This window comes from Haemorhous mexicanus, chromosome 3, assembly GCF_027477595.1.
Source record: "Haemorhous mexicanus isolate bHaeMex1 chromosome 3, bHaeMex1.pri, whole genome shotgun sequence".
NCBI classification, from domain to species: Eukaryota; Metazoa; Chordata; class Aves; order Passeriformes; family Fringillidae; genus Haemorhous; species Haemorhous mexicanus.
In genome coordinates this window covers 12,522,341-12,539,358 of record NC_082343.1, presented here as the reverse complement: position 1 = coordinate 12,539,358, position 17,018 = coordinate 12,522,341, and the positions used below count along the sequence as shown (strand labels likewise).

Genomic DNA, 17,018 nt, shown 5'->3' with positions numbered 1-17,018 from the left:
CTATCATGTCTAATGAATTCTACGTCGTGTCCTTGATGGCACTTCTTGATGCAGTTCACACAGATGGCGTTACGGTCTGTGGTGTTGCAGGTGTGACACCTGGAGGGAAAAGCAGCGCGTTAGGCAGGAACCAAAACCTGACCAGCTCTCAAGGGAAATGCTCCAGGAGGCTGGAGGGACAGAAATGCACTGAAGGAGAGAGCGTGCACAGGACTGTGAAGTTTGAGGATTTTACACAAACTTGGATTTCACAGCACGCTTTTTGTTACTTGTGTCACAAAAAGAGTCGTGCTGTGCAATGCCCTGGGCTCAGGTTCACAGAAACAATCTGTCTTCCTCAAGCCCAAAGTCAATTCTGGAAAATGGGAACTTGTTAAATCCTCTTCTGTTGCAGCTGAGGAAGAGCACACATTTGTGTGTTCACCCACACCCAGCAACTGTTCTAGGGGCCTTGCCGGAAGAAAAAGGGGGTTCACTGGAAAGCCTTTCTGTAGGTGACGGGAAGGAACCTGTTACCTGTAGAAGTCATGCATCGGGTAGCTGGTGTAGCTTGAGATCTTATATAAACACTGGCCTCTACTGACAGCTTTCTCTATGGCATCTTGATTGTTCATTATTTTGTTATCTGTTGGGGGGAAAAACCAGGACTAATCACATCTGGATCAATGACTTTTTTTTTTCCTTGACGCATTGAAGCAAAGGGCCCGTTAGGAACAATTAATTCTATACCTGCATTTCAGCTCTGGCATTTAAGAATTTAAAATCCTCAATGCCCACATGCCCAGAGTGCCATGCACTCCTGAAGCAAGTAAACACTTCCGCTCTGCACACGTGGCACGAAGTACCTAACAGCCTCCATTTAAATACTCCTTTTGAACTTGGCTGTTAATAAATGCTTAGAGACACACAAGCCTTCCTAGCAGGTGTAAGTTTTCTGCTGAGGAGCCTGAAACCCAATGTTTGAAAGCCTCTCATTGACCATAAGGCCTTTTACACATCCCTTAGAAAAAGGAAAAGGATGGCTCTTTCCCCAGGAAAGTTTAGAAATTAAGTACTATCCAACACAATGGAAATGGAAATTAGGTCTGACCAGCTCCAGTACTTCACAGATGTGTTGAAGGCACAGCAAATTTGATAATTCCCTCTGTTACTCAACTACCTGATCTTCTGTCTAGTCCCAAAGTGCACCTCAAAAGGTTTTGCCCACTCCCAGCAGCATCAGAGCAGTGAATGATGTCATCAGGAAGCCCAGGTGCTGGGAATCAGGGAGCCAGAGCCTGTGTTTTAAGAGGCACAAATCTTCCACAGGAAAGGGTTTAACAGCTTTATGTACAGCAAGTACATGAACTCCTGCAAAATGAACCTTTTTCTTCTTGAATAACTTCCTTGAGCTGTCTGGCATTCAAACCATCATTCCCATCTCGTCCAAGAGGATCCTGTCCCATGCACAGGACTTCCCCATCATACAAAAGAATTTTATGTATGTGAACTGTTCATATTTTCTGAAAAAAACCCCATGTTTGGGATTGGGAATGTTCATGCTTTTAGATCCTAAAAGCCAAGGAGGCATGTTTATTTACTTGACACTTGTTTTTGGATATGTGAGAAAAAGACTTTCCATTGTACTAAATCAGAACTGGAGTCTGAGATGGGCCAAAGATCAGGAACTGGTTCAAGAAGTGATGTTGAGACAGAAGAGCTGATCACAATTTTAATATAACAGCAGAAACCTTAAGTTACCTTTGAACCCATCTGTTTGTCTAAAAATCTTAACACAGTTTAATGTGGCTCATAACCTTAAGCTGAAACTTAGCCACAACTTTGCTTCAGGTGCTATCAGCTGTGAGACACAAAGGGTACCATAAACCCAAGAGCCAGCAGCACCAAACAAGTGACCAAACACAAGCCAGGAGAACTCGGGCTCACCTTTCATCGTGACATTGACACCAGATGCTAGAAATAAACCTCCAAAGCGGTTGTTGAAAATCTGATTGCCTTCTAATGTTGCAGTCGCATGATTTGTTATTTCAATACCTTTAGTGGGTCAGGGGAACAAAGGAGAGAAAAGAGAGTGGCAAAGTTAAATCCCTGGTGGTTGTGCATTTGTACCTCTCTCGTCATCTACAGCTTGCTTGCTTGGTTGTTTTTTTAAGCCATCATAGACTCAAGGGGGAAAAAAGGAAAATGATATAGCTACAAAACTGCACTGTAATTTGTTATAAAACTGAGGTTCAAATGCTGCTGTTGAATCCTTTCAAAGAGCTACAGCTGGCATGCACGGTCTCTGGGAGGAACAACACACTACTAGTTTATCTGATAATAAAATGGTACAATGATCATGTTTATTTTCAAAGGGGATATGATTTTTGGGTGCTTAGAGCTGTCATCTTCATGTACATTTGAAAGTTCTTGTGCACATACCTTACCCTTTTTAAAATATCTTTTTAAAAAAGTTCTCAAGATGGGCACCTAAAATTCATTTCTTTAATTCTTAGCTCTTATCAGTAACCCGTGTCTTCCAAGTCATTTGTCCAGGACTGCTCTTGACAGCAACCTATCCTTCCCCCCCACCACACTGAAACAACACCTTTAGAGGCTCTTCTCAGAAAACTTGCTTCTTCTGAAAGAAAGATGGGAGAAAACTCAAGAATGCAATTTTAGTTGAAATGGAATCGAATGCAAGACGTATGAAACTGTGATGATTAAACAGTAAAATTGCAAAAAATCATGTTAACATTCTTCATCTTTTGGAGAAAGAAACGCTCATTTTTACAATTTTTCAACTTTGTGGAGTAAGTTGAATTTGAGATGCAATTCAAATCTCTTTAAAACATATATTTGCTCCATTTCCTAGGTTTTAAAGCAGTGATAAGATATTCATACCAGCATCCAGCACATCAACTATGAAAATAACCTAGACAACTTTACCAATTGCTTCAAAAATAAAATAATGAAAAGTATTTCACAAAAAATGACAAGACAGAATATGTGCCATTTGCCAACATGCTGTAAATATACCTTGACAATTCTGAATTTTCAAATGAGTTTTAGAATACACTGAAGGATATCCCAGTCTCTTTTAAAACATCTAAATACCATGGGGTAAAGAAACTCTGAGTAAGCTTTGTGAAGAGCTCATTCCAAGCTTCCAAATTTGATTTAAACAGCACAAACCTGCAGCAAAACCATCGAATATTCGGTTTTTCCTTAGCACAGGGTGGCTATTGGTGCTGATAAGAACACCAGCTTGAGCATTCCTGAAGATATCATTCTCTTCCAGAAGACCTATAACAGACCAACAGATGTATCATTTCAGCTTGGGAGCATTTCCTGACCTGTAACCATTCTGTGAAATATTTTCAAAGGATCTTATGTGTCACAATCCTGTTAATAACTCCTTTCATTTGGAGAAGATGCACCAGTAGCAATGACATCAGTGATACCAGTTTAAAATAGTTCTCAGTGTATAATTTTGGAAGTGTATTTTTTCAGTACACAGCATGGAATTTGTGATCATAGGCACCACTGCAGAAAACTAAGTCTTTCTGCTTTCCAAATTTTTCTTTAATTTTTCTAACACCTCTCTCTTCTTGTCTTTTAAAATGAACAGACTGCCAAAAGCCAAACATTTTTTTTGTTATAGGACAGGATTACTTTAAAACACCGAGTTAAAATTAAAGCTCACTTAGAGCAAGTGATTATCTACAGAATATCAGAAGCTGGTATCAGGACAAACAACAGTCAGGGGATTTCAGACAGGGACCATTTCTGAATTTACAAGTGTACAAAAGATTCCTTAAAGATCTGTGAGTTTTCTTCCCCTGAATCTTGGACACTCTGGCAGAACCCAAACTACTCAGGTGTGTGATTTTGACTATGTGACTTGAATCCAAGACTGTGTTTCAGTCAAATGGCAAAGCTTAGAAAAGCAAATGGGATAAAAGAACTGTCCTTAGGCAGCAATCTAACAGTTATCTTGGATGAGATAAATTACCTCTCTGCCCACAGATTTCAGTACTACTAATGTAATTAAGGCTAAAAAGCATTAGGGTATGTTCGCTATAACTATTTTATCACTCCAGAAGACAAGAGCTGTTTCTAAAGAGCACTTTAAAAAGAACACTGCTTAAACTGAAATTTAACTCTTATCCAGAACATTCCGTGAAAAACAGTAAGGGAAAAAGTTACCTCTTCCCCCATTAAATATACAGATGCCTCCATCTCTTCCATCATGGATTTTATTTCTCCTTAGTGTAGGATTACTGTCTGTTTTAATCCATACACCAGCCATTGCATTATCAAAAATTTCATTGTCTTCTATAAATCCAAGCCCTAAAATTGAAGGAAGGGTGGAAAAAACATAAAATCAAAAAGTATAATAACTGAGAAGATAATATAACACCACAGAACACAAACCATTCTGGATAAACATGAAAAACAAACCTACCAGAATTATAGACAAGAATACCACCATTCTGACCACCCCAGATCTTGTTGCGTCTGATTTTGGGGTTGCTTCCAGTTCTAGAGTGAAATGTAAGCAAAGAAGTAATTTAGAAGTCATTAAAAATAAATCATTTATAGTCATTTATTATATCCCAAGGCCAAACATCTGAAATACTTCTAAAGAAGTGCCCCGTGGATCTCACTGCTTAACAATCTTAGTAAAATACAGTTCTTTCCAAACATGCAAACATCATTTATTTTTAAAGACTTCAAGGGCCACACATTCCAGTCAATACCCAGGCTGTATTTTTGGTAACTTTCTTGTAGGTTAAAGCAGAGGGTATTCAGACATACTGGATTTCAAAAAAGTTATTTTTATAAACAACATGACAAGAACAGCTAAAAAGACACAATAGGGCACATAACAAGCTACGTCTGTTTTGGCAGAAAATCAAAATAAATGTTACCTTATCTGAACCCCTGAGTACATGTGATTATAGATGTCATTGTCTTCTAACACGCCATGTCCATTGTCATAAAAATAAACTCCAACCTAACACATCAAGAATTATATTATTAGTTCCAAAGTAATGAGGCATAAAACCACAGGACTTCCTTCTCTGTGGCCCCCTTGTAACCACAGAGCAAAACTCACTTGTTTCCCACTGTGTATTCTGTTTCTCCTCAAGACTGGAGTGCTCCCTGTTGTCACCCAGACTCCAGCCAGTGTATTGCTGTAAACTTCGTTCTCCTCAATCACGCCTTGTCCTTTTTCATGCTAAATATAAGATGGTTTAAGAGTTAGGAAAACCTAAACACCAATACTCTTTCCTGCTGTACCCATCCCTCCCACCCCTGGCTTCTTTACTGCAGCAAAGTAATTCCTTTCCATTTGAGTAAGCTTTTTCATCATTTAAAAAAAAAAAAAAAAAAAAAGCATATCATGATTTTGAATATTTGCCATGAAACAAAAAACACCCTGCATGTAAATCATTCTGTTTCAAGGCTCTGCAGTGGTATTTGTAAATGTCTGCTGGCTCTTGGTAGGAGAGGTGCCTCCCCAGTGCTGTGCACTCACATGAAAACCCTGGCTTGTGGTTCTTAAACCTACACCCAGCTCTGTTCCCAAAATGGACAAAAAGCTGGCATGGCTCTGAAGGTCACCACATGTCTGGGTTCAGAGGTCAAACAACAGTTTTCTCAGTCAGGGCAAGAAGCTGTTCTGGTTAAATCTACTCAATGAAGAGATGAAGCTGCACACTTGCAGCATTAGCTGGACCTTAGGTAACCTTTGGCAGAAAGACAGTTACATATTTCTGAAAATCTGGTATTGCTTAAGGGACCCTGACAGCTCTTTCAGTTCAGTTAGCAGAGCCCTTGCACACACACTGGGAATTGGGCTTTATTTTCCACTTTTTCAATACAACAATTCCAATTTCTATCATCCCAAAGGTAGTTAAAAAAAAAAAAAGTCTTCTTTGAGGTTAGTAGTAAACACATTACACTCCAAAAGAGCTGAACAGACTTTTTTTTTAAATGATGACATACTACTATAAAAACTAAGTCTTTTCAAAAAGCTTTCAACCATGCAACGATAAAATTGTGTAATCTATCCCATTTTAAATATTTTACTCTGTAATAAGAATAGTTTAGTGGCATTTATAAAAAACTCAGTCTTTTAAATAGCAGCACCAGCTTCAGTCGCTTAGCATGAACCTGGTTTCTAACATAAGAAGCTCAAGCACTGTAAGCACAAACATTTCACATAGGGTACTTTCCCCCTTTACATTTCTAAAACAGAACACAAGGCTGTGCCTGTCCTAGGCTGCACTTACCACATAAATTCCTCCATGTTGACCATCATGAATCTTGTTGTGTCGAACAATGGGACAGCTGTTTGTTCGAATCTGTATTCCTGCTAATGCATTACCTGCCAACAAAAGTGGTATTTAATACAACTTACACATTCATTTTTCTCAGAAATCAATATGCAGCAAGAAAATCAGCTTACCATAAATGTCATTTCCTTCAATAAGGCCTCTTCCATCACCAAAGATATAAACACCACCTTGATTCCCATTAAAAATTGCATTCCCCCTAAGAAAAAAAAAATCAACATTATGAAGTTATTCTTATACATTGTACAATACTACAGGCAAGGACTGTATCCCATTCAGATTTAAAATAAAGAACTTATGTTCTGTTGCTTTGAGAAAGACCTACCTCTAAGTGCACACACAAATTAAAAATGCAGTTCAACTGAAGACAGACAGAAATTTCATTTCTCCAGATACAGGAATATTTACAGCTCTCCATAATTAAATAAATTAAAGTGCACTTATCCCATCCCTATCAAATCTCTTCTTCTTCTACATAGTGAAATAATAATGAGGAAAACAATACCTTATTGTTGGGTCACTGTTTGAGGTAATCCAAACACCTGCAAAATTGTTTGCATAGATTTTGTTCTCTATGAATTGTCCTCTTCCTTTTTCATGCACATAGATTCCTCCAGTCTGGCCATGATGGATTTCACACCTCACCACTGTTGGGTTGGCATATGCTTTCACTTCAAAGCCTGCTATCCTGTTTCTATGGATGTTGCAGCTTTCAAAATAACCCTTAAGACATAAAACATGCAGTTTCCTGTAAAAGTCCTTTTTTAAATGAAAGTTATTCCCTCCTCTCCCTCCCCTTTAAATTCAATCCTTATTTAAAAGGAAACAGTACCAAAATTGACAACATGTAAGTACTTCTATAGCTAATTAAAACAACTACTGACACTATATAATTTCATTTTTCCAAAAATAAAATACTGTTTCAAAGACACTGTGTTTGCACTGCTATTTATGACTACTCATGGAATACCAAGAAAAAATGGCAACTCTAGATATAGCACATTGAACAGGACTCAGTATCAGGTTTCCTCAGCAGCTACAAGGATCAGACTCCTTTCAAAGGCCATAAAGCCCACAGGCCCAACACAGAAAGGACAGTGCTATGGAGAAAACTACTTGCTTGTTTTCAGACTAGGAACTGTAAACACTTTGCAAATATATGGTTTCTTTAGGAAGAAGTGTGCTAAATTTCTTTGAAACAAGTGATCAAAATAAATAATAAGAATGTGGGAATTCAGTAATTTTTCCAGGGTTGGACTGGTCTGAGTGGCCAAGTGGTAAATTATTTTCCTTTTTGCCTTTTTTAAAATGGTGTACACTGAGACACTGATGGTAGCAGCAGACCTACAACACAACTGTATTCAAAGAAGAGCATTATAAACAGTATTGCTGTGGGCAGGGGAAAAAAATGCCACTGCACAAAGCCATGCCAGGCATGCTCCTTCCCTGCCAACCATGGAACAGCACCATGAACTGGCCCACCTGAAAATTCATCTGGCAAAATAATTGTTTCCTGCATGACAATTTCTCCAATTCTACCCCCAGGGCCTTCCTAAGTAACTCTGTCGGTCCTTTCACAGCATTTTCCTGATATGGTTCTGGAACATTTTAATATTCAAATTCTACCTATTCTTAAGGTGAACTTCAACAGTACTTCATGCTCATTATGCTCAACCAGAAGAATAGAAACTAAACTGAAAGACAGGAAGCATTTCTAATTGGAGATGGTAGACAACCACCAAGTGATGCGCTGTAATTTGTGGATGGCTTAGATGCAAGTTCCTGAAAGCTCTAACCCAAGACTGTCTCCAGCAGCACCACTTTTCCTGTAGCCACCTAAGTTAGTTATTTAGACCTGCTCTGCATGAGACTTGTTATACTTGTGCACTAAAAAAAACAACCAAACAACAAACAAACAAATCCCAAAACCAAACCAATAAAAAAACCAAAACCAAACCCAAAACAAACAAACAAAAAAAACCCCCACAATCCCTGCTACTGCTCAGAGTAACTGGACTCCATGCTCACATGATCTACTACCAGGAATGCCTCAGGCCTGGAGTTTCTACTTCCTATCACGTATAAATTACTCAATTTACTGCCAGCCCAGGCAGTCAGCACCCTGTTTCACTGTGCTGTGAATTGCTATGGGACTCCATCAAACAATGACTACAAAAAAATCAGAAATAGATACAGCTTAACAAGGAAATCAAGGCAGCATGCTCTTCTCCCTGCTCTGAGGATTGCAGTCAGGAAAGGCAGTGCATTGATTAAAGATTCTCCAAAATACTGCTACCCATGTGTACAGCTTTGCTCCTCAGATTCCTCTGGGTAACAAATGAAGTCAAATGGAAGATGCTTACATTCTGTAGATATTCAGAGTATGTTCTTTTCAAGAACTTTGAAGAAATTCAATCCTAAGTGAGTCAAGATGGTTTCAGAGTTCTCAAGGAAGCGACACACTAGCAGACAGGGGAATCAAAAGATCTCCTCAGAAATATGCCTTCATGCCAATAGGCAGTCTTTAGACTTCTTATCCTGAAAGGAATCACTTTTTTCCTCCTAATTTTCACTTAAAATGAAGCTCTCAGAAAAACTTACCTAAAATGACAATTTTGTATATAAAGGCAAGCCTGATTCTTCTGATGGAATACACAATTTCAATTAAAATATTACTAAACATGGTCTGACATATTTTTAATTACTTCACACATTATTCTCCCTCAGTGCCAAATTTTTTTGACCACAGCACCGTGATGAAAGAAGAGGGGTATTTCAGGTGTGCTTCATCACAGTCATTCTGGATCCCAGGTAGAAACTGCAAAAAAACAGAGTCTTTCTCATGTGGCCTGCAGGATCTCCATAAGCTTCAGCAAGCACCAGTATTTAACTTGAAAAATGTTGGACTGCTGATTCAGAAGAAAGTGGGAATTTATTGTAAGACTCTGTGAAGGAAATGCTCCTTCAAAGCGGGGGGAATGAAACAAAATAAATCTGTATCTCAGATTCCTTTATAAGCCTAACTAATGGGTTGGAAAGTCAAGGCTTTCTGCTGAGCAAGACCCCATAACATTCAATATCCATGAAGTGAAACTGCATTAAAGAGCCCAGTCTTAATCAGAGACAGCTTAAGCTGAAGGCCTGGCTTTGAGTTGATGCAGTTAAACCCAGTGAGTTTCTGCATCTGTTGAGACTAAGTCTGACCATACCTGTGTGCATCACTGTTAAACTCCAGTCAGCTAGACCAACAGAGCTGCTGTTTGTCAGAAACACATGCATTTCCACCATCCTAAGCAACTACCTCATCCCAGACCTCTTATGACATTCTCTGTTGACACCAAAAACTTTTCTGGCCCAAATTCACCCCCTAGAAAGGGCTAATACTGACTTCAGTCTTTAAGGTGCCCCTAGCAATCCCTGTTATCTTTTCAGCCACACCCATTCAAAAGGCATTACTGTGCCTTTGAACTCCAGCCTCTCAAAGAGGTCTGGTGATGAACTTGTGGATCCCAAAAAATCACATGGCTTCAGGGCAGAGTTTTTATGTGGAACGTTAGGGAGCATTTTTTTAAAATGGAAACTGTGTTTCCAAGTATGGAGTTCCAGCACCTATTATCCACAGGGTCCAGCAACACTGCTAACAGAAAGCTTACTGCCACCTCCAGTACAACCAGGTACCACTGTCAGACACAGCTGCTGCTCTCAGCACCCTCGAGCTGCCCAACCCTTATGCTCTGTCCAGTTGTTTCCTTAGCAATCCTGGCACTTTCTGGTGCTGTCCCATCCAGGTTCTTCTTCCATTAGCTGTTGACTTATAACCAGAAACCCCCACAAAGCCCAACCCAGCACACTTGAAAACCATTCTTTGAAGGAAGTGGAGGCAATATGAGGGTTGTAGTCCCTCTGTGCAGACTTCCTGACCTCAATAGCTTGAGCTGCTTGAGTCTGCACAGAGGGACTACAACCCTTATATTGCCTCCACTTCCTTCAAAGAATGGTTTTCAAGTGTGCTGGGTGTTTGACTTGGGCTTTGTGGGGGTTTCCAGTTATAATTCAACAGCTAATGGAAGAAGAACCTGGAGGGGACAGCACCAGACAGTGCCAGGATTGCTAAGGAAAAGAGGCCCCTGCGATTAATAAGAAGGAATAGAAGATGCATGTGGAAAAAGTATTACAATCTTACAAAAAACTACCAAGTAGCTTTCTGCTTGAAAATCTTAAATATTAAAAAGCAGCACTGTACATCAAATTTATTTACAATCCCAGGCAGAGCATTAGCTGTGGACACAAAATGACAGCTACACTGACAGCATGTGTGGGCAAGAACACTGCGAGCAGGTGAAGGAATCAGAAACAAACACCACAGCAATGATAATGCTGATATTCCCACCTGGCACACACTGCACAGAAAAAGATGTGATCACAAAGATGTGATCCTGCACAGCTGGAAAACTCTGAAGCCTTTTTACATCAAGACTAATTCAGTGATTGAACTTGGATGCTTTTTTCTTTCTGCATGTTGTCCAGTCTAACAAACATGGCTCTGAAATGCTTTAGAGTTCAAACTTTTAACTGATGAGATTTTGTTGCTGCTTTTCTTCTCAGAGGATTTCTGAGAATCCCTTTATTTCTAAAAGGACTTTTTTTTTTCCTTCTCTGTCTCAAAGATTACAACATTATGGAAACAGAGGCATTTAGAATGACTGTTTGAACAACATATGCATTACAAGAAAAGAGATATAACTGTGTAAGAGTTAACACTTCCTAAATATTTATTGACTCAGGTATCCCCTACAGAGCAGGGAAAAGAAGAAAAGAAAAAAAAAAAAACAACAGGAAACCAATATAGAAAAATAATAACTGCCTATGCTTATAAAATTTGCCTTCCAAACCCTGGAAGGGTCCTTATTTGAGAGTTAGTGCATTTTATGAAAATTCAAATGCAACATAAAGAAAATCACATGCAAGATGCAAAACAAACCCTTTATTTTTATGCACAGCAAAAGGCAGTTAAGTTTTTAATGCAGCCTGTATAGAATCTGGCATATGCTTAATTTTTTTTGGTTTTTTTGGATTTTATATACACATTTCTTTAAAGTGATCTGATTTGTAGTGTTTAGAAGACAGAGAAGTAAACTAGGCATGATCACCCAACTTAGACACATGCTGCTACACTTTTATTTCATCAGGAAAAAAAAAAACACAAGCTTCTCATTTAGAAGCGATGAAAATGAAAATTGTTTTGCCTAGAGCTCAGCTTTAAACTGTAAAATTAGGCTTATTCTTACATTAAATTGGAACTTCTCCATTATGTGCATACAACTACAAAATACAATTTATGACAGAGGCCTGGTAACTCATCTCAGGTACCTGAGAGGTCAGGGTAAGGCACCCAGGGCTGTCAATGCCACACTGCATTTTTAATGCCAGCTTGTTACGTATTTGTCACAGCACTAAGGCAAACATCTGGATATTGCCAGTTTAGAAATAAGAGGTTAAGTTTCTACAAGTATCAAAACACAAAGAACAGTTTGAAAACATGAAACTGAAAAACAAAGCACTCTTGAACCTTTTGGAGACAGCACTAAAGCACAGAAACCCATGGGAAAAGAATGTGTAGGGTAGGAATTCAGCACTGGAATGCACTTATCCCACTTCACAGGCACAAGCAAAAAAACCCCAAAACTTACAGAAAGTAACAGAAGTGAGAAAAGCAAAAATACAAAATCCATTAATTTGTTACAAATATAGGATTTTTATCTGAAGCATACCACGTCACTTTGTCACTTAAGGCGCATATGAACACTGCCAATGATGTCATTTGATTGACTCCATCACTAGACATGATGCAAAAGCAGAAGATACTGCCAAAGCAGAGTTGGGGGGGGGACTGAATCTTTCAAAGGAGTTTATGACAATGAAATGTTTCAGTAATATTTGCAGCTGAGATAAATACTATTCACACATTCTCTTTAATGTGCTACTGTTTCCCTTAAACAAAAGGGAAACATTTATTTCTATTCCATTTTGCTTGTGATGCCACACTGATCACAGCTCTGAAACAGATATTTAATTGGTAAGAATAAAGATCAAAAGCACTTTTATTTAAAATTAATCAAGTGAATTCAGCCTGGCTTTTAATTTTTTTAATATTTCAGTACTCATATATTTAATATTTATACTTCAGTACTCAAACAAGAAGCAGCTCCTACCCAGACTTTCCAATTAACCCTCAAGCCTACACACAGACACCTCCCCTGCAGGAGTTGCTGAAGCACTTTCCTTTACCAGTTTTCCTATAGCTGAAATTACTTCATTCCATGTTTCCAAGCCTGTTTAAGTCTTGAAGGGATGTATGTACCCACTGAAGTGGATCAGAAGTGCTTATACAGTATGTTAAACACAGCTCAATGCAGTCCAAACAATGAGATAATATAAACCAAAGACATCTGCCACCACTCTTTGCAAACCAGCCAAACAACATCATCCCTAGAGGACAGAAAATGATGTAAAGCCATCCATCAGAAGAGGGCTGCCAGCAGGGCAATCTCAGCTGCTGCAATCTTGCCCAACACAGAACAAATACACTCCTTAGGATGTAACTATCAGATTGGAGAAGAGGCACCTACCAGCAGAATCCCACTATGTGGGGTGTTTCACCTCCACTGGCAAGATTTTATGCTGGCAACAAAAGTAGCAGCCCTGTGACCTGTTTGCCTTCTATTGGAACCAGAAAACCAGAAATCCAACAGCTACAACTAGCACTGCCTCAATCCTTTATCTCTGCCCCTCAGCAACCTGGGCGAAGAGAAAGACCTCACTCGACTGTACCCACAGTGCATTTCCTGTTACACTCTGCCAACTCTCATCAATAACCTGAGCAGGTCTGGATTAGAACTTGCTGAGGGTGCACTTGATCCCACTTCTGTATGGCACCACTGATGAATGGTACTGGTCCCAGTACAGACCACTGAGGGACATGATTTAGCCACTGGCATCTACCCTCTGGATGCAACTATGCAAACAATTCCTCATCCACTAAACAGTCTATCCATCAAATCCACATCTTTACCACTTAGGGAGAAGGATGTTGTAGGGGAATACCTGGGGAGGTGGTGGAGTCACCATCCCTGGACGTGATTAAAGAAAGACTGGTTGTGGCACTGGGTGCCATGATCTACTGCCATGGTTTAGCTGAGGTGTTAGGGCATGGGCTGGAATCAATGATCTTCAAGGTCTCTTCCAACCTGGTCATTCTGTGAACTCTTTGCATAAGTCGAGGCCCTACAGAAGTCCACATAAATGACATTCACAGCCCTTCCTTTCCCCACTGAGGCTGGTCAGGCAGGACTTGTCCTTGGTGAAGCTGTACTGGCTGTCCCCAGTCACCTCCCTGTCCTCTAGGAGCCTTAGCACAGCTTCCAGGAGGAGCTGTTCCATGATCTTCCCAGGCACAGAGGTGAGGCTGACAGGTCAGTCCCTGCCAGGGTCCTCCTTTCTGCCCTTTATTGAAAATGGGTGCAATGTTTGCCTCTTCCCAGTCACCAGGGACTTCACCTGATTGCCAGGACTTTTCCAATGTCATGGAGAATGGCTTGAACTCTACATCAGCCAACTCCCTCAGAACTCTGGGATGCATCTCACTGGGTTCCAGAGATTTTTGTACATTCAGGTTCCTCATGAAGTCACAAATGTGAGCTCCTCTTACAGTGGGAGTGACTTTGCTCCTACTGTCCCTGCACTGAGGTCCACCCAATAAAGAGGTGTGGGAAGACTGCCAGTAAAAACTGAGGCAAAATGTTGAGTACCTCACCCTTCTCCTCATCTCTTGTCACTGCTGTTACTCATGGGGGGGGTGGGGGTGGGGTGATATACTTTTTTTTTGCCATTCCTTTTTGGAAAGATACCTGTGGAAACCTTCCCTGTCATTCCTTGCATGCCTTGCCAGGTTCAGCTCCATCCATGCCCTGGCCTTCCTGACCCCATCCCTACACAACTGGACAGTGTCTCTAGACTCTTCCCAGGTCACCTGTCCCTGCTTCCACTGCCTGTGCATTTCCATCCTGCCCTTTAGTCTCAACCCAGCAGGACTCTTGCCTTCCTTTCCTGATTCCTTACACCTGGGGATCAAGAGCTTTTGCACCCTATGGAAAGCATCCTTAGAGATCTGCCATTTTAAGAATGACTAAAAGAAAACTGCTTGTTTTGCCAGCTGGGCATGGGGAATTGGGACTTTTGTCATTCAAGCAGGAAAAACAATGATTTGGCACTCTTTGGAAGACATGCAGAATATTTTCCTAAAACAAGTCAGTAATCATCTTTTATTTCAGAGACAAAAATCTCTTCTATTTCAAGGGTTATGAATGCCATTTCTCACTACTGTGCATGTACTTGGAAGTGATGAGCTTCACCCCACACAAATAAACATTTATGAAAGAAGGCCTGAATTCTGATATGAAATTATGTGTTAAAATTCCACAACTAATTCCCTTCTACAAAAGTCCTCTTCCCAGGGAAGGTGTACATACCTTATTTCAGAGTTTTAACATTAAAATAAGGCTAAGTCTTCACAAAACATTTTTTCATTTCTAAATCATACAGCACCTTATTTTTTGTTCTTTTTCAAAGGGAAAAGAATGAAGTACAAAGGTAAGCCCACCGTTTACATCCTGTTTCAAGAGGTATTTTGTCACTGCAACATAATACAATGTAACAGGCTGCCAATCAACTGCAAAAGCTTGCTTAAACCTCTTTCAGCTAAAATTGTCTTTCTAGTGAAGTCTCCCACTTAACAGCAAGAGAACAAGAGTAGGCATATTTTGAACTATCTGTTCATGACTAAATGCACTTTAAAAAGAAAAAAAAACATTTCTCCAATAACAGGCAAAAAAGGAAGATTTCAGTTCAACAACATGCGTGTTTTTTTCTCCAAAAGAAAACATATAGGTTACCATTCCGTGGTCAAAAGTGAAAACGCCAACGTCACGTCCGTGGTGAATGTGATTCCGTCTGATAATGGGATTCCCGTGGTTTTTAACCCAAATCCCTGCTAACGCATTATTGGAGATCTCATTGTCCTCATATATTCCCTGGGAAAGAAAAATGTAAATTAAGACAGGAATCCAGAACAGTAAACAACTTTATCAAAGTAAAGAAATGAATGTGGAAAATTACCTGTGCGTGGTCTGTAATATAAAGTCCAACATTTTCACAGTCGCTGATGTTACAGTGTTTAATAGTAGGACAAGCTCCCTGGCCACTAACACATACTGCAGAGCCAACTGGAAGAAAACAGTACAGTTACCATAGCTTCAAAGCACAGTGTATTTATAAATAGTCTGGCAGAGCAAGAAAAGTTAGTGTGAGGTGATATTTTAAAAAGATTTGGTGTTGACAGAGCCAAAGCATTGCAAGCCACTGGCAGAAAAACACTAATGTCATCATTTTGCAGATACAAAAAACACGGTAGGAGTCACTTTGAAATCATCCTGCCAAGGTTAAACAACTGCCAGGACAATGGTTTATATAATAATTAATGCTTATGAAAGTCCTCACTCATTTATTTGCCTGTGTTAGGCCCACTGTATATGGACTGTTCACAGCAGAGCACAACAGAAATCTAACAAAATTCTCTGCTAATTACTGCCTTGTTGTGCTTCCCTTTAAATTTTCACAACTCACTACATCAAAGAGGCCAAAGAATAATTTTGTAGCATACAAAGACACACTGTCTACCCAATACTCAGCAGGACACAGACACACAACCTCGAGTACAGAATAAACATCAGAAAAAAACAGGTCTCTCCCCAGCTGAATTACAAAACTCCTTGAATGATTTCAGCTACCATTCCATAACCCTGAAAATAAGTATTTTCCAGGAAACTAGGACTCAAACTGCTCAACACTTCTGCATACCAGCTCAATTCCCTGAACTCCATGAAGTGTGACAACATAAAATTCTGCAGGCACTAAAATCAACAGTGATTTCTGAAAGGTAAAAGCTCATCTCAGGGAACCTGGCTTAGGTAACACACGTTGCCCACAATTAAACACCACGACATAAGCAAGCCAGTACCTGCTGTATTAGTCAGTTTTCATATATCCTTCTAGCAAAGCACCACAAAGACTATGCTTAAATAATTCACAGACTCATTTAGAGAGAGCTTATTCTTTTTTAATTCCTAAAGAAATTATTTTGATTGTCTAGTCTGACCTTATGAATAATACAGGCTATACTAATTCCCTGAATTAAGTCCTGCTTCAATTCTAGTAGCAGGAACTTCAGCACATATCTTGTAGAAACATATTTAAATTTTGATAACTTTGACTTCCAGCAACTGAGAAACTAGAATAAAGCTTGTCAGCTGGCTAGAGGGCTGTTGTCCTTTTAATTTACACTTTAATTGCTCATCTGAACTCCTCCAGCTTTGGCATCCAGTTCTCTTTATACCAGTGTATGCCGCACCCAATGCACACATGCATTCAGTGCAAGCAATTTGCTCCTTCGGCCTTCTCCTTGATAAAGTAACAAATTACAGTCCCTACAACCAAAGTTTTCTGCTTTACCTTACATGACTTTTCATTGAACAGTTTCTAAATTTTCCAACATGTTGCTATGGACACCAGAAAAGAGCACTTTATTCTGAAGCAGGACTAAGCAGAGGCATTTACAAA

At 39.6% G+C, this 17,018-nt stretch overlaps 1 protein-coding gene across 2 annotated transcripts in view; it reads right to left on the bottom strand.

Annotated features, from left to right (window-relative positions):
* The window catches only part of FBXO11 (F-box protein 11), a 68,563-nt gene that overhangs the window by 1,418 nt on the left and 50,127 nt on the right, over positions 1–17,018 (bottom strand). For both annotated transcript variants that reach the window (XM_059840845.1, XM_059840846.1), the window contains exons 10-22: positions 15,519–15,625; positions 15,296–15,433; positions 6,850–7,067; positions 6,458–6,543; positions 6,282–6,376; positions 5,102–5,224; positions 4,914–4,999; positions 4,448–4,524; positions 4,189–4,332; positions 3,175–3,285; positions 1,927–2,034; positions 517–625; positions 1–99 (exon numbers count right to left, since the gene is read on the bottom strand). In XM_059840845.1, coding sequence (XP_059696828.1) covers positions 1–99; positions 517–625; positions 1,927–2,034; positions 3,175–3,285; positions 4,189–4,332; positions 4,448–4,524; positions 4,914–4,999; positions 5,102–5,224; positions 6,282–6,376; positions 6,458–6,543; positions 6,850–7,067; positions 15,296–15,433; positions 15,519–15,625 — 1,501 coding nt within the window. The remainder of the gene's footprint in view (positions 100–516; positions 626–1,926; positions 2,035–3,174; positions 3,286–4,188; positions 4,333–4,447; positions 4,525–4,913; positions 5,000–5,101; positions 5,225–6,281; positions 6,377–6,457; positions 6,544–6,849; positions 7,068–15,295; positions 15,434–15,518; positions 15,626–17,018) is intronic.